This window comes from Oncorhynchus nerka, linkage group LG17 (assembly GCF_034236695.1).
Source record: "Oncorhynchus nerka isolate Pitt River linkage group LG17, Oner_Uvic_2.0, whole genome shotgun sequence".
Taxonomy (NCBI): Eukaryota; Metazoa; Chordata; class Actinopteri; order Salmoniformes; family Salmonidae; genus Oncorhynchus; species Oncorhynchus nerka.
The window spans coordinates 15,493,786-15,517,424 of NC_088412.1; the positions used below are offsets into that span (position 1 = coordinate 15,493,786).

The window sequence follows — 23,639 nt, forward strand, 5'->3', positions numbered from 1 at the left end:
CTAATCTCAGTTTGGTATGTTGATATGTATTCACTTCTTTGTATCCTGAAGACTAACCTAAGATCCTCTGTTTCCAGGACCATTCGCCGTTAGTGGTTTGGTAGCCTCTACAGTAAACACAACCACTGTGAATCTGACCTGGACCAAACCACCTCAGTACCAGAGTGGTTACACATACCGTATCCAGACTGAGGGGTGCATGTCCTCTCCCACAAACCGCACCACGGAGACAGGAGAGGGGGACCTCATCTCAGAACTCACACCAGGAACCAGATGCACCTTCAGTGTTTCCGTCAAGGCACTGAACAGCATAGAGGGAGAATCCGTCTCAACCTCTCAGTACACAAGTCAGATCTCCTTCCTTTTTACCTTTTTAGTTATTTGGTGTTTTTCTAAAAACTCTCAAAAGGAGTTCATATCGCTTCATATCTCCCCCTCTCTCCTTTCTAACATCCCCCCTCTCTGTTCCTCTCTCCCTCTCTACCAGAGCCCGAGTCTGTCAATATGTTCATCTACAACAATGGTAGCAACAGTACCATAGTGGTGCGCTGGGAAGCGCCCAGAGGAAACGTAGATCATTATATCGTCTATCTGAACAAGGTCCTTTTCTCAGATTTGCTGAACTCCAGCAATCGGTCAACATCCTTCCTTAACCTGTCAGCTGGCAGAAGCTACACAGCCGTGGTGACCACTATCAGTGGGCCCTTCAACGCTTCATCAGAAGCTGGAACTACAGCAACTTGTGAGTTTGAGGGAGGAGATGGAGGGAGAAGGCCCAGAGTTCTACTAAGCATGCCTCTTTTATCTGTTACAGTTCATTCATTTGTTTCGACTGTTTAATCTAAGACAAATCATTTTTTTCTTTCTCACTTAACCAGAGATAACTTTCAAGATTATTTCTACAAGGAAATTCAATTCACAGATGTTATTGGCAACTTACATAAACAGACATTTCTGTCCAAATCTCTCTCAGATCCCAACCAGCCTGGGCCCATCCTGATCTTGGAGAAGACCACTAGTTATATCTCTATGGAGTGGGGTGAAGCTCCTCTGATGGCCAGCACCACCTTCAGTTACCTAGTGACCTACCTTTCAACGCAACTAAATAACAAGACGGTCACTCTGACAAACACAAGTCACACACTGCCCAGTCTGTCCTCTGGAACACCCTACAATATCTCTGTGGCTACAGTGGGAGTGCTAGGGCTCCAGAGTGAGAAGGTCTGGAGCAGTTTGGTCACGACCAGTGAGTGTTAACACACACATACTACATACATGACATGCGAGCACACACACACACACACACACACACACACTAAACACACAGTGGCAAGAAAAAGTATATCTATCTTCATCTAATTCACAACAATAGACAGACATAGTGTGCTTAGACTAATAACACACACATTTGTCTTGTCTATATTTAATACATCATTTAAACATTCACAGTGTAGGTTGGAAAAAGTATGTGAACCCCGAGGCTAATGACTTCTCCAAAAGCTAATTGGAGTCAGGAGTCATCTAACCTGGAGTACAATCATTGAGATGAGATTGGAGATGTTGGTTAGAGCTGCCCTGCCCTATAAAAAACACCCACAAAATTTGAGTTTGGTATTCACAAGAAGCATTGCCTGATGTGAACCATGCCTCGAACAAAAGAGATCTCAGAAGACATAAGATTAAGAAGCTGGAAAGGGTTACTAAAGTATCTCTAAAAGCCTTGATGTTCATCAGTCCACGGTAAGACAAATTGTCTATCAATGAAGAAATTTCAGCACTGTTGCTACTCTCCCTAGGAGTGGCCGTCCTGCAAAGATGACTGCAAGAGCACAGAGCAGAATGCTCAATGAGGTTAAGAAGAATCCTAGAGTTTCAGCTAAAGACTTACAGACATCTCTGGAACATGATAACATCTCTGTTGATGAGTCTACGATACGTAACAAACACTTAACAAGAATGGTGTTCATGGGAAGACACTACGGAAGAAGCCCCTGCAAAAATGCACCTGGATGTTCCACAGCGCTACTGGCTAAATATTTTGTGGATTACAGATGAAACTACAGTTGAGTTGCTTGGAAGGAACTATGTGTGGTGAAAAAAATGCACAGGACACCAACATCAAAACCTCATCCCAACGGTAAAGTATGGTGGAGGGAGCATCATGGTTTGGGGCTGCTTTACTGCCTCAGGGCCTGGACAGCTTGCTATCATCGACAGAAAAATGAATTCCCAAACCATGATGTGGACAGGGGTGATGCAACAGGACAACAACCCAAACAACAGAAGTAAATCAACAACAGAATGGCTTCAACAGAAGAAAATACATCTTCTGGAGTGGCCCAGTCAGAGTCCTGACCTCAACCCGATTGAGATGCTGTGGCATGACCTCAAGAGAGCAGTTCACACCAGACATCCCAAGAATATTGCTGAACGGAAACAGTTTTGTTAAGGGGAATGGTCAAAAATTCCTCCTGACCGTTGTGAGCCCTGAGCCCTAGGACTACCTGACATGATGACTCCTTGCTGTCCCCAGTCCACCTGGCCATGCTGCTGTTCCAGTTTCAACTGACCTGAGCCCTAGGACCATGCCCCAGGACTACCTGACATGATGACTCCTTGCTGTCCCCAGTCCACCTGGCCGTGCTGCTGCTCCAGTTTCAACTGACCTGAGCCCTAGGACCATGCCCCAGGACTACCTGACATGATGACTCCTTGCTGTCCCCAGTCCACCTGGCCGTGCTGCTGCTCCAGTTTCAACTGTTCTGCCTTATTATTATTCGACCATGCTGGTCATTTATGAACATTTGAACATCTTGGCCATGTTCTGTTATAATCTCCACCCGGCACAGCCAGAAGAGGACTGACCACCCCACATAGCCTGGTTCCTCTCTAGGTTTCTTAGGGAGTTTTTCCTAGCCACCGTGCTTCTACACCTGCATTGCTTGCTGTTTGGGGTTTTAGGCTGGGTTTCTGTACAGCACTTTGAGATATCAGCTGATGTACGAAGTGCTATATAAATAAATTTGATTTGATTTGATTGTGTGCAGGTCTGATCCACAACTACAGAAAACGTTTGGTTGAGGTTATTGCTGCCAAAGGAGGGTCAACCAGTTATTCAATCCAAAGGTTCACATACTTTTCCCACCCTGCACTGTGAATGTTTACACGGTGTGTTCAATAAAGACATGAAAACGTATAATTGTTTGTGTGTTATTAGTTTAAGCAGACTGTGTTTGTTTATTGTTGTGACCTCGATGAAGATCAGATCAAATTTTATGACCAATTTATGCAGAAATCCAGGTATTTCCAAGAGTTAACAAACTTTTTCTTGCCGCTGTACATGACATGCGAGCACACACACTACATACATGACATGTGAGCACACACACACACACTACATACATGACATGTGAGCACACACACACACACTACATACATGACATGTGAGCACACACACACACACACTACATACATGACATGTGAGCACACACACACACACTACATACATGACATGTGAGCACACACACACACACTACATACATGACATGTGAGCACACACACACACACTACATACATGACATGTGAGCACACACACACTACATACATGACATGTGAGCACACACACACACACTACATACATGACATGTGAGCACACACACACACACACTACATACATGACATGTGAGCACACACACACACACTACATACATGACATGTGAGCACACACACACACACACTACATACATGACATGTGAGCACACACACACACACTACATACATGACATGCGAGCACACACACACACACTACATACATGACATGTGAGCACACACACACACACACACACTACATACATGACATGCGAGCACACACACACACACTACATACATGACATGTGAGCACACACACACACACACACACTACATACATGTCATACAAGCACACACGCACACAGACTAATTTCTGAACACATACACTCAAGCACACCCACTTATACAATCCAAGGCCTGAGACGTTTGTATTCTGTATTCATAGCTATTGTTACACTAACCTCTCTATACTCCATTACATCTCATTTCCCAGGACCAGAGAGTGTCCAGTCTCTCAGTGTAGTGACAGCAGAGGAGAACATAACATTGACCTGGAACAAGCCTGTGGATCACAAACCAAGCTACCACTACTATGTGATCTGGATCAACTCTGGGTTAATCATCAGTGACACAACCACACTTATGGAAGACCTAATCATCAATCAACTGGTTCCTGGTAGTCTGTATAATTTCACTGTGACAACAGAGACAGCTGATGGAACAAAGGGAGCTCCAGTCTCAAACTCCATCTGCACCAGTAAGATCATAACATGCTTTACATGCTTTCACACGTAGGCTACCATACTGTACCACCAGTGTGTGATGCATTGATAATGCATATAGGGATTTAAAGGACATACTATCATTACTATCACCTACAGACACCGATCCAGATTTACTATCACCTACTGACACCGATCCAGATTTAATATCACCAACAGACACTGATCCAGATTTAATATCACCAACAGACACTGATCCAGATTTACTATCACCAACAGACACTGATCCAGATTTAATATCACCAACAGACACTGATCCAGATTTAATATCACCAACAGACACCGATCCAGATTTAATATCACCAACAGACACTAATCCAGATTTACTTTCACCAACAGGCACTGATCCAGATTTACTATCACCAACAGACACTGATCCAGATTTACTATCACCAACAGACACTAATCCAGATTTAATATCACCAACAGGCACTGATCCAGATTTACTATCACCAACAGGCACTGATCCAGATTTACTATCACCAACCGACACTAATCCAGATTTACTTTCACCAACAGGCACTGATCCAGATTTACTATCACCAACAGGCACTAATCCAGATTTACTTTCACCAACAGACACTGATCCAGATATGGATCTTATTTTATATGTATTTTATTTTTGAACTGTGTTTTGATCTCTTGTAATTGTAATGAAATTCAGACATGGTCTACACATTTCCTAGTAAAAAAAAATCTAAACTGAAAACCTCTGTGTCTCCTTCACTGTGCCATAGATGCCAGCCCTGTGTTCAACCTGAAGTGTGACTCTCCTAATGACCCCAAGGTGGTCCTGTCCTGGACCAAACCCAAAGGTCTGAACCAGGGCTTCCAGATCACTGCTTATGAAACCAACCAACCCACCCAGGACCAGGTGAGTACAGTAGATACTGGTCACAAAAGAAAAACAAATATTGATTGAATACATTTATGATTGGCTGATTTATTGATTGATTAATTAAATTAATTAATTATTGATTTCATTAATTTAATGATTTATTGATTGGTTTAGGCACACTATAACACTAGTGGTGACTGTACGCCAGCCTGTGGCCACACAGTCTCTGACCTTAAGCACAATACAGACTACACCCTGACTGTAACCACACTGGGCTGTGGGAGTTCCAGCACCATCCAAACCCTCACCTGCAAGACTGGCGTTAATGGTATGTGAGAAAAACAATTGCAATGTCGTCTCAAATTTGATGGAATAGGATAGAATATGACAACATAATTACCCTCACAATTTGAAAATGTATGTTTTCACACAATGACGTTGACAGATATTAAAACTGTTCTGTCACGATAACTCTGTTCAACCAAAGTCCTGTGGAACTCCCTCAGGCCCTAGGTTGCTACAGCTCTTTTACTGTACAAACCTCAGGCCCTAGGTTGCTACAGCTCTTTTACTGTACAAACCTCAGGCCCTAGGTTGCTACAGCTCTTTTACTGTACAAACCTCAGGCCCTAGGTTGCTACAGCTCTTTTACTGTACAAACCTCAGGCCCTAGGTTGCTACAGCTCTTTTACTGTACAAACCTCAGGCCCTAGGTTGCTACAGCTCTTTTACTGTACAAACCTCAGGCCCTAGGTTGCTACAGCTCTTTTACTGTACAAACCACCTGTATGTAATACGTTTATAAAAGGATTCATAGTAATGTATTCATATAGGCACTTATAACGCACTTTGACCTGTTATGAATGCTTATAGCAAATCTTATAATACGCTATAGGGTCATAAAAGGCATTATGAAGGTTTTTGGAGTGTATCACAAGGTGTCCTCTTACCTTTTTTTCTCTTCCTTCTTCTCTGTAGCTGTCATCGGTGTGGCTGTCGGGGTAACGATTGGAGTTTTTGCCATCCTCTTCATCATCACCATTGCCTTAGTCATCCACTGGAGGAGGTGAGCGATCATCATCATCACTCGATATATTAGATGTTTTTGGAAGGTCATATGATTTTTGTGTGCTTTTGTTGTTACAGACAACCCAAGAAAGACACTTCAGACATCCAGATTCACTCCATGAGGTGATTTCTTCAGATCTTTCACTTGTTTCTGTCTCAGTTTGGAAGTTAATGAAACTGTAATTCTGTAATTGCAAAATAAGACAATATTTGTCATAAAATTACTTCAGTTTTTCTTTAACTGCTAACATAACTCTCTTTTAATTTCTCTCTCTTTATTTCCAGAGCTAAAGTGTGAGTATTAACTCTTATGGTAACAGTAGACTATGGAATGATGCAGCACTGTCGCTTGGTGTCACACGTGTTTGAGTTAATGCTTGTCTCCTGTGTCTCTATGAGCAGAAGCGTGGCCGTGAGGGTGGAGGACTACGAGGCTTATTACAAGAGGCAGAAAGCAGACTCCAACTGTGGTTTCGCCGAGGAGTTTGAGGTAAAACATAAAGCTATTTATTCAATCATACACATGATATAGATATTCCATCAGGCAGCAGTTCCATCAGGCAGATTTTCTGTATTCGGTAAATATTCCTGTGCTTGCTTGTTCGCTACTGGTGCCTGGTGGCCTAATGTCTCCCTCTCCTTCTAGGACCTGAAGCCAGTGGGAACAGCCCAAGCTACAACCAGTGCTACGGCCCCGGAGAACAAGCCTAAGAACCGCTACAACAACGTGATTCCCTGTGAGTCTACCATAACCCCTGACCCTTGACCCCTGTCCTCCTGCCACAGCTACCATTGCTTATCATATCAAATCCTCCATCCTCATTGTCGAACAGACTAACTAACTCCTTTGTTTATTCAATAGCTCAGAGTTTGACTATAGGCTACATGTGCACCACAAAGTCAGAAAAGGGCCCAAATGATTAGCGTGAGGCACATGGGCTACTAACAGCTTACTACACAATATAGACTTTGTAACATTATTACTTTCTTAGCTACAGTATACATATCTCCTTGGTATATTAGCAGCATACAATACATTTCTGGACTTACGTCTTTGTGCTGTGCTCACTTTCTTCTAAACCACTCATTGTTGAATTTGCAATTTCCAACTTGTTGTGTAATTTTTATATCCAATAGCCGATAAGCACAGATACGTTTTATCTATAATTTCTCTTCATTATTTCTCTTCATATGACAAGGATTGAAAAGGATTTGCCAGTAGATTGTCGACTTGATTCATGATCATGACCGTTAGCTAAGATTTTGAAAGTATGTTGACATGATCAGTCCAATCAAAGCTACTGTACATATAACGTGATTTGACGTCATTTTATCTGTGGCCAATAACCTTGAGCCTTCTTGGATGGGCACTTATAATGTAACTGTACGTCAGAAGCTAAAGGGCTAGAATTTTCGAGGTCTCACCTTACACTTCGCGGTGACATAGTGTCCCCATGAGTGACAGAACACGGAGCCAATTACAGCGCAACGCTCCGTATTTTCTGCTGGCTTGCCCCACCACCACAGAAAGGACTGAGCTAGGTTGGAACACCAGCATTTTGGAGCTGCAATACTCAAGAAAACAAAAAAAAGACCATGTTTGTATGCAGTTTTATTAACTCAATGATATATATAGTTTTACATTGTTTGCAAACTAATATGTGACACGTATTAATGCCAAAATAACATGCAAAACAGCCAAGCCTGTTAAATGTGGGGCTCAAACATGTGGGGCTCTGCATGAAAGGTTGCCACTTGGGCAGAGTGACAGGAATTGTCTTTAATTTCTATCGATCCTCATTCCTCCTCTTTCCCACATCCCAGATGAATCCTCTAGAGTGAAACTGTCCATCCATGGGAGTCCATTCGATGACTACATCAATTCTAACTACATCCCGGTAAATACTGACCTGTCATCATCATCTTCATCATAATCAGCTTTCTCCGACACTCTACGCTTCAGCTCTGCTCTGGGGTTATTTCACAAATATGATCGATATAGCTAGATAACTTCAATTAAGACTCAGTTATAGGTCTTCATTGTCAGGTTATAGCTAGAGTTAGTAGTATTGAGTCAGTTACATCACATCCATCTCACATTAACCAGGAGATACAGACAAGTATGAAAAGGTTTAGGAAAGTTAGATGGTGATTGTAGTAGATGCTTACGTACTGGGTCAATATCTGTCCATTTCCAGGGTTACAACTCCAGGAAGGAGTTTATTGCGGCCCAAGGTCCGTTGCCCGTCACCGTCAATGAGTTCTGGAGGATGATCTGGGAGAAGAACGTCCAGACTCTGGTCATGCTGACACGCTGTAATGAACAGGGACGAGTGAGTGCATACACACATATATACATGTGTGCGCACACACTCAGACACACAGATATACGTGTGAGCGCACACACACACACACACACACGAGACAGCACACTTAACAGATGCAAGGCCAGCTCGGTCTCGACTCTTCAGTCGGCCAGCCCAAGCAGGTTGTTGTTCAAAAGATGGTGACCAAAATGATCATATTTACAGAAACAGAGAACCCCAAATAATCATATTTACAGAAACAGAGAACCCCAAATAATCATATTTACAGAAACAGAGAACCCCAAATAATCATATTGACAGAAACAGAACCCCAAATAATCATATTTACAGAAACAGAGAACCCCAAATAATCATATTGACAGAAACAGAACCCCAAATAATCATATTTACAGAAACAGAACCCCAAATAATCATATTTACAGAAACAGAGAACCCCAAATAATCATATTTCCAGAAACAGAGAACCCCAAATAATCATATTTCCAGAAACAGAGAACCCCAAATAATCATATTGATAGAAAAAATCCCAAATTGATCAGGACTCAGGATATGACACAGATGCAGACACGGGAGGCGGATAGTACAGTTCTCAGATCATTTATTAAAAACACGGGGCAGGAAAAGGACAAGTCAAGGGCAGGCAGAGGTTCGTGATCAGGTCAGAGTCAGGCAGGTACAGGACGGCAGACAGGCTCGAGGTCAGGGCAGACAGAGGTTCGTGATCAGGTCAGAGTCAGGCAGGTACAGCACGGCAGACAGGCTCGAGGTCAGGGGTACAGGACGGCAGACAGGCTCAGGCAGACAGAGGTTCGTCAGGTCATCAGGTCAGGCTCGAGGTCAGAGGTTCGCAGGTACAGGACGGCAGACAGGCTCGAGGTCAGGGCAGACAGAGGTTCGTGATCAGGTCAGAGTCAGGCAGGTACAGGACGGCAGACAGGCTTCAGAGGTCAGGGGTAGACAGACAGGGTTCAGACAGTGATCAGGTCAGGCAGGTCAGGCAGGTACAGGACGGCAGGTCAGAGTCAGGCAGGTCAGGGGTCAGGGCAGACAGAGGTTCGTGATCAGGTCAGAGTCAGGCAGGTACAGGACGGCAGACAGGCTCGGGGTCAGGGCAGACAGAGGTTCGTGATCAGGTCAGAGTCAGGCAGGTACAGGACGGCAGACAGGCTCGGGTCAGGGCAGACAGAGGTTCGTGATCAGGTCAGAGTCAGGCAGGTACAGGACGGCAGACAGGCTCGAGGTCAGGGCAGACAGAGGTTCGTGATCAGGTCAGAGTCAGGCAGGTACAGGACGGCAGACAGGCTCGAGGTCAGGGCAGGCAGAGGTTCAGAGTCAGGCAGGTGGACGGCATCAGGTCAGGTCAGAGTCAGACAGGTACAGGACGGCAGACAGGCTCGGGGTCAGGGCAGACAGAGGTTTGTGATCAGGTCAGAGTCAGGCAGGTACAGGACGGCAGACAGGCTCGAGGTCAGGGCAGACAGAGGTTTGTGATCAGGTCAGAGTCAGGCAGGTACAGGACGGCAGACAGGCTCGAGGTCCAGGGGTACAGACAGGGGTTTGTGATCAGGTCAGAGTCAGGCAGGTACAGGACGGCAGACAGGCTCGAGGTCCGGGCAGACAGAGGTTTGTGATCAGGTCAGAGTCAGGCAGGTACAGGACGGCAGACAGGCTCGAGGTCCGGGCAGACAGAGGTTTGTGATCAGGTCAGAGTCAGGCAGGTACAGGACGGCAGACAGGCTCGAGGTCCGGGCAGACAGAGGTTCGTGATCAGGGTCAGGAGTCAGACAGGTACAGGACAGGCAGAGTCAGGCTCGAGGTCAGGGGGCAGACAGAGGTTCGTGATCAGGTCAGAGTCAGGCAGGTACAGGACGGCAGAGGACAGGCTCGAGGTCCGGGCAGACAGAGGTTTGTGATCAGGTCAGAGTCAGGCACAGGTACAGGTCCGGGCACGGCAGACAGGCTCAGGCAGGTCAGGGCAGACAGAGGTTCGTGATCAGGTCAGAGTCAGGCAGGTACAGGACGGCAGACAGGCTCGAGGTCCGGGCAGACAGAGGTTTGTGATCAGGTCAGAGTCAGGCAGGTACAGGACGGCAGACAGGCTCGAGGTCCGGGCAGACAGAGGTTTGTGATCAGGTCAGAGTCAGGACGCAGGTACAGGAGACAGAGGTTTGTGACAGGCTCGAGGTCCGGGCAGACAGACAGAGGTTCGTGATCAGGTCAGAGTCAGGCAGGTACAGGACGGCAGACAGGCTCGAGGTCCGGGCAGACAGGGGTTTGTGATCAGGTCAGAGTCAGGCAGGTACAGGACGGCAGACAGGCTCGAGGTCCGGGCAGACAGAGGTTTGTGATCAGGTCAGAGTCAGGCAGGTACAGGACGGCAGACAGGCTCGAGGTCCGGGCAGACAGAGGTTTGTGATCAGGTCAGAGTCAGGCAGGTACAGGACGGCAGACAGGCTCGAGGTCCGGGCAGACAGAGGTTTGTGATCAGGTCAGAGTCAGGCAGGTACAGGACGGCAGACAGGCTCGAGGTCCGGGCAGACAGAGGTTCGTGATCAGGTCAGAGTCAGACAGGTACAGGACGGCAGACAGGCTCGAGGTCAGGGCAGACAGAGGTTCGTGATCAGGTCAGAGTCAGACAGGTACAGGACGGCAGACAGGCTCGAGGTCAGGGCAGACAGAGGTTCGTGATCAGGTCAGAGTCAGGCAGGTACAGGACAGCAGACAGGCTCGAGGTCCGGGCAGACAGAGGTTTGTGATCAGGTCAGAGTCAGACAGGTACAGGACGGCAGACAGGCTCGAGGTCAGGGCAGACAGAGGTTCGTGATCAGGTCAGAGTCAGGCAGGTACAGGACGGCAGACAGGCTCGAGGTCCGGGCAGACAGAGGTTTGTGATCAGGTCAGAGTCAGGCAGGTACAGGACGGCAGACAGGCTCGAGGTCCGGGCAGACAGAGGTTTGTGATCAGGTCAGAGTCAGGCAGGTACAGGACGGCAGACAGGCTCGAGGTCCGGGCAGACAGAGGTTCGTGATCAGGTCAGAGTCAGGCAGGTACAGGACGGCAGACAGGCTCGAGGTCCGGGCAGACAGAGGTTTGTGATCAGGTCAGAGTCAGGCAGGTACAGGACTTCAGACAGGCTCGAGGTCCGGGCAGGAAGAATGGTCAGAAGCGGGAAAAACTAGGAAACAATAAGGCGGGAAAGACCACAGGTAAGACATGATGAACTGGCAACAGAGAACACAGGTATAAATACACTGGGGATACCTAGTCAGTTGTCCAACTGAATGTGTCTTCTGCATTTAACCCAATCCCTCTGAATTAGAGAGGTGCAGGGGGCTGCCTTAATCAACATTCATGTCTTTGGCACCCAGGGAACAGTGCCTTGCTCTGCGGTAAAACAACAGATTTTTACCTTGTCAGCTCAGGGATTCGATCCGGCAACCTTCCAGTTACTAGCCCAATGCACTAACCACTATGCTACCTGCCACCCTAGGTGGCAACTGGCGACAGGTGGCATCATATTGACAAAAAAAATCATATTTACAGAAACAGAAAAACAAAATTATCATATTTACAGAAATATAAAACGCCAAATGATCATAAGTTGAAGTCGGAAGTTTACATACATTTAGATTGGAGTCATTCATTCTTTTTTTCACCACTCCACAAATGTCTTGTTAACAAACTCTAGTTTGGGCAAGTCGGTTAGGACATCTACTCTGTGCATGACACAAGTAATTTTTCCAACAATTGTTTACAGACAGATTTTTTCCCCTTAAAATTCACTGTATCACAATTCCAGTGGGTCAGAAGTTTACATAAACTAAGTTGACTGTGTCTTTAAACAGCTTGGAAAATTCCAGAAAATTATGTAATGGCTTTAGAAGCTTCTGATAGGCTAATTTGAGTCAATTGGAGATGTAGCTGTGGATGTATTTCAAGGCCTACCTTCAAACTCAGCGCCTCTTTGCTTGACATCATCGGAAAATCAAAAGAAATCGGCCAAGACCTCAGAAAAAAAATTGTAGACCTCCACAAGTCTGATTCATCCTTGGAAGTAATTTCCAAACGCCTGAACGTACCACGTTCTTCTGTACAAACAATAGTACTAAACTATAAAGTATAAACACCATGGGACCACGCAGCCATCATACCGCTCAGGAAGGAGACGCGTTCTGTCTCCTAGAGATGAACGTACTTTTGTGTGAAAAGTGCAAATCAATCCCAGAACAACAGCAAATGACCCTGTGAAGATGTTGGAGGAAACAGGTACAAAAGTATCTATATCCATAGTAAAACGAGTTCTATATCGACATAACCTGAAAGGCCACTCGGCAAGGAAGAAGCCACTGCTCCAAAACCGCCATAAAAAGCCAGACTACGGTTTCCACTGCACATGGGGACAAAGGTACTTTTTGGAGAAATGTCCTCTGGTCTGATGAAACAAAAATAGAACTGTTTGGCCATAAATTACCATCGTTATGTTTGGAGGAAAACAGGGGAGGCTTGCAAGCCGAAGAACACCATCCCAACCGTGAAGCACGAGGGTGGCAGCATCATGTTGTGGGGGTGCTTTGCTGCAGGAGGGACTGGTGCATCATGAGGTAGGAAAATTATGTGGCTATATTGAAGCAACATCTCAAGACATCAGACAGGAAGTTAAAGCTTGGTCACAAATTGGTCTTCCAAATGGACAATGACCCCAAGCATACTTCCAAAGTTGTGGCAAAATGGCTTAAGGAGAACAAAGTCAAGGTATTGGAGTGGCCATCACAAAGCCCTGACCTCAATCCTATAGAAAATGTGTGGGCAGAACTGAGAAAGCATGTGTGAGCAAGGAGGCCTACAAACCTGACTCAGTTACACCAGCTCTGTCAGGAGGAATGGACCAAAATTCACCCAACTTATTGTGGGAAGCTTATGGAAGACTACCCGAAACATTTGACCCAAGTTAAACAATTTAAAGGCAATACTACCAAATACTAATTGAGTGTATATAAACTTCTGACCCACTGGGAATGTGATGAAAGAAATAAAAGCTGAAATAAATCATTCTCTCTACTATTATTCTGACATTTCAGTGGTGATCCTAACTGACCTAAGACAGGGAATTTTTACTAGGATTAAATGTCAGGAATTGTGAAAGTTTAAATGTATTTGGCTAAGGTGTATGTAAACCTCTGACTTCAACTGTATATACAGAAACAGAAAACCAAAATGATCATATTTACAGAAACGGAAAACCCAAAAGGCATACCGGCAGGTAGTCTAGTGGTTAGTGTTGGGCCTGTAACTGAAAGGTTGCTAGATTGAATCCCCGAGCTGACAAGGTAAACATCTTTTGTGCTTCCCCTGAACAAGGCAGTTAACCCACTGTTTCTAGGCCATCATTGTAAATAAGAATTTGTTCTTAACTGACTTGCCTAGTTAAATAAAATAAAGTAAAAAACACTACTCTAGTTCACCTGATTCCACTTATTGACTTATGCACGAGCCCTTGAATCAGGTGTAGTATTGTGAATTGTCTGGAGTTCCCAGAGGAGAGGTTAGAGAAGGACTACACTAAGCTACCCCAATTCATAACTCACACACCCACCTCTCTCCTCTCAGGTGAAATGTGAGAAATACTGGCCATCTGAGACCAAGCACTTTCAGAATATCACTGTGACAACAACCTCTGAGATCCCCCTAGAAGACTGGACCATCAGGGATTTTGACGTAAAAAATGTAAGTTCCTGTGATAATGAGTGAAACAAATATTACTGATGTTTTCCTCTTCAGCTACTTAGTGGGTAAAACATGGCTCTGGGAAAAACGATCCCTTCCCTATAAACAAAAGACGGTCGCTGTATTTATGTTTGGCTGACAGGTGAGGACAGCAGAGACACGCTCGGTGCGTCACTTCCACTTCACAGCCTGGCCGGACCACGGCGTCCCCGAGACCACGGAGCTGCTCATCAACTTCAGACACCTGGTCCGAGAGCACATGGACCAGTACTCACGCCATTCCCCCACCGTCGTCCACTGCAGGTAAACACACAGTTTCTCACAGTTAACTTCAACAAGTGTTATTGGCTTGAACAGTACATTAACATGACTTCTTTCTCATCTCTCTCCCTCTTTCTCTTTCTGTCTGTCTCCCCTCAGTGCGGGTGTGGGTCGTACAGGTACCTTCATAGCCATCGACCGGCTGATCTTCCAGATAGAGAGGGACAGTATGGTGGACGTGTACGGCACCATCCACGACCTGCGCATGCACCGGCCCCTCATGGTTCAGACCGAGGTCACTGTTCTACTTTTCACCATGTTTGGGGGCTTACTGTGGTTAAAAGTAGAAGTTATGCTAATGGGTGCTTATGTGGTCTCTAGGTGAAATGTTTTGACATCTGAATGGTCAGCTTGCTTCATCATATTGAACTATGTTGTGTTACTGTCTTACAGGACCAGTATTTGTTCCTAAACCAGTGTGCCATAGACATAATCCGATCCAGAACTGGAACCAACGTGGACTTAATCTACCAGAACACGGCTGCACTCACCATCTATGAGAACGTAGAACCCAGGAAAGATCCAGCTAAGAATGGCTACCATAACACATAGGCCTCACGTCCACTGCTCTGTCTCTCCCATCCTCCCGTCTCAGTCAGACAGGCCTGTAGAGAAGGGTTTAGAAAAGGGATTGTTCACTCTCACTGATCATGTTGCCTTACACTGTAGTTAAAAAAAAAAAAATGTTTAATCAAACTGGTTTTCTAGTATTTATTTGGTCACGTTTTATGATAGTTGGAAAAATATCATGGAAGATAACGGTTTGTTGAGAGGAACGGATGCACAAATTCCATCCAAAGACCAATAATGGAATGTACATCAAATTATATTTTAGAGATGTAATTCTTATATTTCCTTATTTGTATATTGCTGCTACTTCTGAATATCTGCTTAGTCTCTTCTTATGATTGTAATGCCAATGTTGTAAGAAATGATGTGTGGTTAAACTGAATGTGCCATACCTTTGTAATCCAAATCAAAGCTTTATATATTGATATAATAATGTAATGCAGATGTAGATTATTGTTAAATGAGACCAATGTTAAGTTGAAAAGTATCTCCAGCTTTAGGTATAGGATCAGCACCCAACATAACTGCCCTACGAAACAACCTCCCCTCTCTTCTGTGCCCTCTTTCGCTTTGGGTATAGGATCAGCACCCAACATAACTGCCCTACGAAACAACCTCCCATCTCTTCTGTGCCCTCTCAAGTCTCCAATAAGTGGTGTAATACATTTGTATTTGTATTTTTAAGGATCCCCATTAGCTGCTGCCAAGGCAGAAACTACTCTTCCTGGGGCCCGGCAAAATGAAGTCAGTTATACCATTTTTAAAACATTACAATACATTCCTTTTCATGTGACAGGATAAGTACAATGCACTGTTTTAGAGGAAACGAGAACTACTCCTGACAATAGGCCTATGAATGTATTATTTAATATTAGATGGTCAAAGTCACATGTTAACTTTTCACTCCAGATCATTTTGATATCTAAACAAGTTTAAAATGAGGATTTTCGTGAGAACTTTTGTGCTTCCTACACCCTGTTCTGCATAATGCACCGGATGCATTTAGGTTTTTACACTGTAGCTTTTTAAATTCTCTTCTTGATGTTTTATTATGGTTGCTGTAAATATTCTTATGATCATGAGAAATGATTGCGAAACTGCTGTGAGAACCTGTGGTCCTCCTCCGCTGTTAAAACCCACTTTGTGCAATAGCAAATTTCCATTCACACGTCAGTCTGTAAACTCAGCTCCTCTCTCAGTAACTCGGAGGTTACACATTATGAACCGTCTCCCTACTGTTTGTTGTTTCCCTAATGTGTGTTCTATAGAAAGTGGTGCATGTAATGCTGTGCATACTGTCTATCTGTGGTGCTTCTATCATAGAAGCAGGAAAACAGTTTTCCCATGAGGCGATTTCCCCTTTTTCTAACTATGTGGTTATATATACTGTATGCATGGGCCCAGTCCAAAACCAACCTCTACTTCCTAAAGAGCAGGATTTGTTAAATCAATGACGGTATTGGTTCTGTCTAGCTATCTACACAAGTGACCATAAAGGCCTAAGGGCTATGGATATAAGGGGTGTTTCTGGACATAGGTCATAGATTTACGGCTGTGATTGATGTAAAGCCACTATGCTGATATTGTTTTACTGTCTTTGTATCACAATGCACATTGCTTAAGTTCTTCAAAGCACTTATTTATATTGATCACATTACTCAGTGGAGCTCATAAGCAAAGCAGACTCCGCCAATAGTCTTCGTCAAGAGTTTTAGGATTTTTTTTACGATGCTGTGTGAGATACTATGTGATGCTTGCTGGTACAATGCAAAAAAAGGAAAAGGTGAATATTTTTGTATCCTTCCATCGGTCAATACTGTGATTAAACATGTTACACTTTTCTCTCTACAAGTGTCTAATGTGAGCTTCTCTGTTTTACTATTTGGCCACCATGTCCATACTGTTGATTGAGACAATGGCCCAAGACTTTGTTAAATTAGGCTACACTAACTGGGATAAAATACTTCATTGAAACAAGCACCAATTTGTACCACTGGTAACCAGATAGTTAGTTACCAATTGTGCTGAATTGCATTGTGGCACAAAATCACAAATCCCATTTAAGACATGGGACCGATACTAGAATTTTTCACCCGTGTTCAAAGCATTAGTGACTTTGTTGAGCTTCACAAGTTTACACACTTTCGGATGCTTTGGACATGATGTGTGAAAAATTCTAATATCGGTCCCTTTAATTGAATGGGATTTGTGCCACACATGCTAAAACATTAGCATGTGGAAACAGTACCAAGGAAACTAAACCGAAGCATGGATTCCTGTCGTACCTTGTCCATATACTGATTACAGGTTAAGGAAACCAATGCGTCCTTTTTTTATTTGACTGAACTATCCCTTTAACCAGTGATGTAGTGATGAAAAAATTGGTGGCAGAATGCTGATCGCTGTTCAGGATTAGAGAAGTAACAGTCCCTATGCTTTCAATGCATTTTTCTGCCAAATTTGAGTAAACACTCGTGCAAAATGTTTAAAAAGTGTGTTAACGGTGTTTATCCTGCATCACTGTTGTTAACCCTTTCACAAAGGCTCATTGTTACATTGTTCTGAGAGAAACAGCATTTTTAAAGTCTTTTGAGAGACCCGTGTCCCTGGACATGTGGACAGACCTCAGTGCTCTATGGCCCTCTATTCCATGTTGCTGAGTACAATGGGGTTCACCGGTATAAAAAGAAAGGTTTTAAACCAGTAGGATAACAGTTCCCCAGCAAGAGCAGCAGCAGCACAGAGAGACAAAATGACCTCCACCGGCATGAACATGAACAGCAGAGTAAGTATTATATTTAGCGTATTTATTCATAGAAATGTTCCTAGCTTGTTACACTGAGTGCACTTTAGTACTCTAGTGTCAGAGCACAACCCTAATCCCAGAAAGCTGATTGTCAGTGGGATTGGGCAAGGCCCAACATGTAGCAATGTGTTTTTGTATGTTTGAATGGTGAATAGAAATGATTGTTGCTTATTTTCAGATCACCTTCTACGAGGACAGGAACTTCCAGGGTCGTTCCTATGAGTGCAGCAGCGACTGCTCTGACATGTCCTCCTACCTGAGCCGCTGCCATTCCTGCAGGGTTGAGAGCGGCTGCTTCATGGTGTACGACCGCTCCAACTACATGGGAAGCCAGTGGTTCATGAAGAGGGGAGAGTATTCTGACTTCCAGCGTATGATGGGAATGACCGACATCAGGTCCTGCCGCATGATCCCCATGGTAAGCCTACTAACACACACAGATTTGTTAGTTACCGCGTAGTCTTCTTTGTTATTGTACAACATACACCTATGCCCATTAGTCAGTATGACTACAATCTTCTATACATGCGTGATACATTTAGCGTTACAGTTCACAATTTCTCCCTAAAACATGTTGTTCATCATGTTACAGCACAGAGGATCTTTCAGGATGAGGATCTACGAGAGGGAGAACTTTGGAGGTCAGATGCACGAGATGATGGACGACTGTGACAGCATCATGGATCGTTACCGCATGAACAACTGCATGTCCTGCAACGTTATGGACGGCCACTGGTTCATGTATGAGCAGCCCCAGTACAGAGGCAGGATGATATACATGAGGCCTGGAGAGTACAGAAACTTCAGTCAGATGAGCTCTATGGGTAGGCTCATGAGCATGAGGCGTATCAACGAGTCCTGTTACTAGATATAGCTTTTTACTGATGTAAATAAGAGAAGCCATTGAATAAAAATGTCTGTTTGAAAAAAGCCTAAATGCTTGCACATTTCGTTTACCCCTTTATCCAAACCTCTTGACAGGCCATTCTGAAAACATACAAATACTGTATGTCATATACCGATCAATTCTTAATGACACAAGAAACACATAAAAAATCAATTAAAAATGTAAGGGAAAAAAATCCAAATGTGGTTTATTTTAGTCTGATTGCCAGTGTCTTTTCACAAAAAATAAATACGTGTATGTTACAATAATGATTCCAGTGTCTGACACAATATCAGCTTTAAAGAGATATGGCTCATCTATAAACATGAAATAGCAGAAGGAGGACTGAGGGATGACAGTATTATAACTAGATCATGTACACGGGTGTTTACAGCTCAACAGGGGAATGGGAAAGGGGAGGTCGGTATACTAAAACTAGTAATAGTGGTTACCTTGGGTTTAGACACTATGCTCTGTGGAGGCAGAGAGAAAGGCACACAGTTGGTACTTAAAATGAATATGATTTCCTTGGAAATAATACTGCAACATATTATTCTAAAGAGTTAAAAATCAAGAGTACAGACATGTCACTGGCTGAACACTTGGCGATAGGATCTCCAGAGATGATGTGTAGAAGTAATATAAGGATCTACACAAACTCAGAAGCACAATGTAAAAAGGGTGACAATGAGGCAGCATGGGAACAATCAAAAGGCACATACTGTCATTTTCTACTAAGCACTCAAGTGTAGCAATTGATTTCTATATTACTCTGCCATTTACTGGAACCTGTAATGACAGTATTAAGATTTCAGTGCATTTCCTCATTCAACCATCAGGACACAATTGGAATGTACAAGACCTTCACTGTAATACGGAGATGAACATGTCTCCCTATGTTAGAATGACTATTTTAAGATGGCTTTTGTTTTACTAGACTTACTATATGCGAGTGTTTGAATACTTCAAAGTCATATTATCAGTAGAGTATTTTCAGACTGGGACTTCACATGCTGCGGATGGCAGCGTTTTTGTTTTCTTTAAACAATTCTGTAAAAAACCTTGTTGACTGTCATATCTACACATGCTCTCCCAATAATATGACATGACAATACACTACTTACAATGTACAGCTTAGCTATTCCTTTCCTATAAACAAGTCCAAAAAGTAAAAATACAAAATATCTACAAAGTAATTACACGGACCAAAGACAATGATTTGTTTTTTGGACGTTTCTGTCTCTGTGGGCAAGCAGCTGGGCACTTGGTGAATGTCTTACTGATTCATGAGGTCAATATCACATCATGGCACATCTGGTCCTGGAAAAGTCCTCAATCCCAACCTGCTGTCAGTTGCCACCCCCGATGAACAACTACAGACAGCGCCACTTGTTAGCCGTGCCGTGAAGTGCATTGTTTTGTTTTTCCAACTAGCTGCTGCATGCTGGGAGATGTAGTTCTCAGGCTCTCTCCTTTCTTCCCCTTTTCTCTCAGGCAGGCAGTTGCCTGGGCTAACACTGGTCTCCATAGGAGCTTAGGAGCCCCACAGTGACCTTTGAACAGCACGCATGGTATCGGCGCTGTAGCCCCTCTTGCCTTGAGAGCTGATTGTCTATCTGGAATTCCCTCCAGGTCAGATTGAGGTTTCGTTGCTACCGCTGTTGAGAGAGGCAGAGACAGAGAGTTGCTAAAGTCAAAAGTGACTGACGTATTATCCAACATATCTGTTAGAAATGCAACATGGCCACCAATATCCGGTAAACACTCACTCGGAGTCCGAGTCTTGGGCGTCTTGAACCCCGTTGACCTCATTGACTAATGGTGACATCATTGTCCTCGTCGTTGTCGTGACAACCCCATTGTGCAGGTCCCATGGAGACAACGGAGGGTGTGGAGGCACGGGCAGGCGAGGCGGGGATTTGATGAGGACCCCGTTGCCTCCGATTACAGGGCGTAGATGGGAGGAGACGGGAGACGGTGGGACTGGGGTAGTCCTGGTGGAGATGCTGTGGGGGTTGTAGTCACTCAGTTTCTCCCGCAGGCGATTCTTCATGTTCTTGTCAGTCAGGGGAGGAGGGGAGTTGATCTTGTTTTTCAGAATGCCTGGTTGTAAACACAGAGGGTGAATGCACAAACCCCAGTCAGTTATACAAGAAAACACACAAACAGACACATGCACCTTATTTGGATAGGAATAACATTTTAGGTACTAGATTAGAATTTTTAGAATTAGAATAGCCACAAAGTCAGATTCCAAAGTAAACATTTGCTACAAAAAAATGTGCTTTTTGATATTAATTTTCAGGTTAGTAGTGTGGTTAAGATTGGGTTTCAAATAGAATTGAAGAAGAACATTTGTAAAAATGGGCAGGGTTTATGACTTTGTGGCTATGGAAGCTAGTGACGACTCTCTCTCTTTCTCATTCTCTCTCTCTGTCGCTCGCTCACCTCTTCTCTTCTCTGTCTGGTTGCAGTCAGGTGAACTGGGAGGGGCACTATCATTCTGGTAGAGGGACTCCCTGTTGATCTTGTTGTCCTGGTGGAGCTCCACGTTGACCTTGGTCTCCACACGCAGCAACTCCACCCCGCAGGGCTCCTCACTCTCACTGGCTGTCTGCAGCTCCACTGGCCAGTAGGGCTTCACGTGATTGGCCACTGTATCCACTTCAGATAGAGTAAAAAAATAAACACTTTTAAATATATGAGGTGTGTGTGTGTGTGTGTGTGTGTTTGAACATGAGTCTACCTTTGGGTGTGTTGTGCTGGGACGGTCTCTCGTTGTTCCACCTATGCTTGCGGCTTTCTCTGTGATCATCACTGTCTGAGGAGTGGGACGAGGCATAGGAGCTGCTGTGCTCATCCACCGACAGCTCACTGTCCGAGTCCGAATCTGTTACCATGGAAACACAGGAGCTATAACTTACTCTCTGACCGCTGAGAGTGGTGAGGAGGAGGAGGTGCCCCGCGGACCCATAGTGTTCGGAAATAGTTTAGCCATTCATTGTAGTCATTAGCACTCTGATTACCGTAGTTGCTATTTTTGCGTTTTCTCGTGTCAATTAACTTGGGACATTCTTGGATTACTCATTATATTAATAAAGTCTGATTTATCAACCAATATGATAGTCAGTTTACAAATGGTTAAGGGTACAAGACCGTGTGCATATCTGGCTGTGTTGGCAAAATCACTACATATCCCATCGAACCAGGCGGGGAGAGGCTGCCCGTTGTCACAGTTCCAAGACCAGTCAGAAACGTCCTGCTAACTCTCACTAGTGACGTTGGTAAATCTCAAAACTGAACTTGGATCTGCGTAGCAATGATATAATTCACCACCGTTGTCTTACAACAGATAGCTCGAACCAGTCATCACTATTCAACAAAATAATAATTTACAAGTTTCTTTCCAGCAAATTTCTTAGTTACATGACTGTATAGCTAGCAAATGGGTTTTGAAGTCGAGGGTACAGTATTTATGAAGTTTAGCAATGAGGACTAAAACTAGCATAGTTCAGCTAGCCAGCAAGTTTAGTCAGGGAAAGCGAGCTCGGGACCAGGTATACAGTGCCTTCAGAAAGTATTCACACCTCTTGACTTTTTTAACATATTTTGACTCAGGGTTGTGAATATTTAAGTAAATGAAATATTTAGGTCTTTAATTAAAAAATAAATACATCTAAAAATATGTTTTCACTTTCCTTATGGGGTATTGTGTACACAGTATATGGGTGAGATTTCTTTCTTTATTTAACCCATTTTGAATTCAGGCTGTAAGACAATAAAATGTGGAGTAAGTCAAGGGATGTGAATACTTTCTGAAGGCACTGTACGCTATGCATGCTATTTTTTACATTTTTTAATTTCACCTTTATTTAACCAGGTAGGCTAGTTGAAAACAAGTTATCATTTGTAACTGCGACCTGGCCAAGATAAAGCATAGCAGTGTGACACAGACAACAACACAGAGTTACACATGGAGTAAACAATTAACAAGTCAATAACACAATAAACAAGTCAATGACACAGTAGAGAAAAGAAAGTCTATATACAGTGTGTGCAAAAGGCATGAGGAGGTAGGCAATAAATAGACCATAGGAGTAAATAATTACAATTTAGCAGATTAACACTGGAGTGATAAATGAGCAGATGATGATGTGCAAGTAGAGATACTGGTGTGCAAAAGAGCTGAAAAGTACATTTAAAAAAACAGTAGGGGGATGAGGTAGGTAGATTGGGTGGGCTATTTACAGATGGACTATGTACAGCTGCAGTGATCGGTTAGCTGCTCAGATAGTTGATGTTTAAAGTTGGTGAGGGAAATAAAAGTCTCCAACTTCAGCGATTTTTGCAATTCGTTCCAGTCACTGGCAGCAGTGAACTGGAAGGAAAGGCGGCCAAATGAGGTGTTGGCTTTGGGGATGATCAGTGAGATATACCTGCTGGAACGTGTGGGTGTTGTTATCGTGACCAGTGAACTGAGATAAGGCGGCGCTTTACCTAGCATAGACTTATAGATGACCTGGAGCCAGTGGTTCTGGCGACGAATATGTAGCGAGGGCCAGCCGAATAGAGCATACAGGTAGCAGTGCTGGGTGGTATAAGGTGATTTGGTAACAAAACGGATGGCATTGTGATAGACAGCATCCAGTTTGCTGAGTAGAGTGTTGGAAGCTATTTTGAATATGACATCGCCTAAGTCGAGGATCGGTAGGATAGTCAGTTTTACTAG

At 44.0% G+C, this 23,639-nt stretch overlaps 3 protein-coding genes across 7 annotated transcripts in view; 2 read left to right on the plus strand and 1 right to left on the minus strand.

Moving 5' to 3' along the window:
* LOC115144766 (receptor-type tyrosine-protein phosphatase eta-like) overlaps positions 1 to 17,069 on the plus strand; it is a 110,793-nt gene extending 93,724 nt beyond the window's left edge. For all 5 annotated transcript variants that reach the window (XM_065002996.1, XM_065002997.1, XM_065002998.1 and 2 more), the window contains 16 exons: positions 78 to 347; positions 488 to 742; positions 974 to 1,246; positions 4,082 to 4,345; positions 5,108 to 5,244; positions 5,383 to 5,536; positions 6,187 to 6,274; positions 6,355 to 6,399; positions 6,679 to 6,766; positions 6,923 to 7,013; positions 8,101 to 8,174; positions 8,475 to 8,609; positions 14,211 to 14,327; positions 14,470 to 14,630; positions 14,748 to 14,883; positions 15,042 to 17,069. In XM_065002996.1, coding sequence (XP_064859068.1) covers positions 78 to 347; positions 488 to 742; positions 974 to 1,246; positions 4,082 to 4,345; positions 5,108 to 5,244; positions 5,383 to 5,536; positions 6,187 to 6,274; positions 6,355 to 6,399; positions 6,679 to 6,766; positions 6,923 to 7,013; positions 8,101 to 8,174; positions 8,475 to 8,609; positions 14,211 to 14,327; positions 14,470 to 14,630; positions 14,748 to 14,883; positions 15,042 to 15,200 — 2,447 coding nt within the window. In that variant the 3' untranslated portion in view covers positions 15,201 to 17,069. The remainder of the gene's footprint in view (positions 1 to 77; positions 348 to 487; positions 743 to 973; positions 1,247 to 4,081; positions 4,346 to 5,107; positions 5,245 to 5,382; positions 5,537 to 6,186; positions 6,275 to 6,354; positions 6,400 to 6,678; positions 6,767 to 6,922; positions 7,014 to 8,100; positions 8,175 to 8,474; positions 8,610 to 14,210; positions 14,328 to 14,469; positions 14,631 to 14,747; positions 14,884 to 15,041) is intronic.
* A 98-nt stretch (positions 17,070 to 17,167) lies between these two features.
* LOC115144767 (gamma-crystallin M2-like) lies at positions 17,168 to 19,106 on the plus strand. Its single transcript, XM_029685817.2, has 3 exons — positions 17,168 to 18,003; positions 18,203 to 18,442; positions 18,617 to 19,106. The coding sequence occupies exons 1-3, from the start codon at positions 17,971 to 17,973 to the stop codon at positions 18,890 to 18,892; spliced, it is 549 nt and encodes a 182-aa protein (XP_029541677.1). The 5' UTR covers positions 17,168 to 17,970; the 3' UTR covers positions 18,893 to 19,106.
* Positions 19,094 to 23,639, minus strand: part of LOC115144765 (cadherin EGF LAG seven-pass G-type receptor 1-like) — a 94,562-nt gene continuing 90,016 nt past the window's right edge. Inside the window, exons 32-35 of the mRNA XM_029685815.2 lie at positions 21,657 to 21,800; positions 21,359 to 21,574; positions 20,680 to 21,013; positions 19,094 to 20,568 (exon numbers count right to left, since the gene is read on the minus strand). Of these exons, the coding sequence (XP_029541675.2) occupies positions 20,544 to 20,568; positions 20,680 to 21,013; positions 21,359 to 21,574; positions 21,657 to 21,800 (719 nt within the window). The 3' untranslated portion in view covers positions 19,094 to 20,543. The remainder of the gene's footprint in view (positions 20,569 to 20,679; positions 21,014 to 21,358; positions 21,575 to 21,656; positions 21,801 to 23,639) is intronic.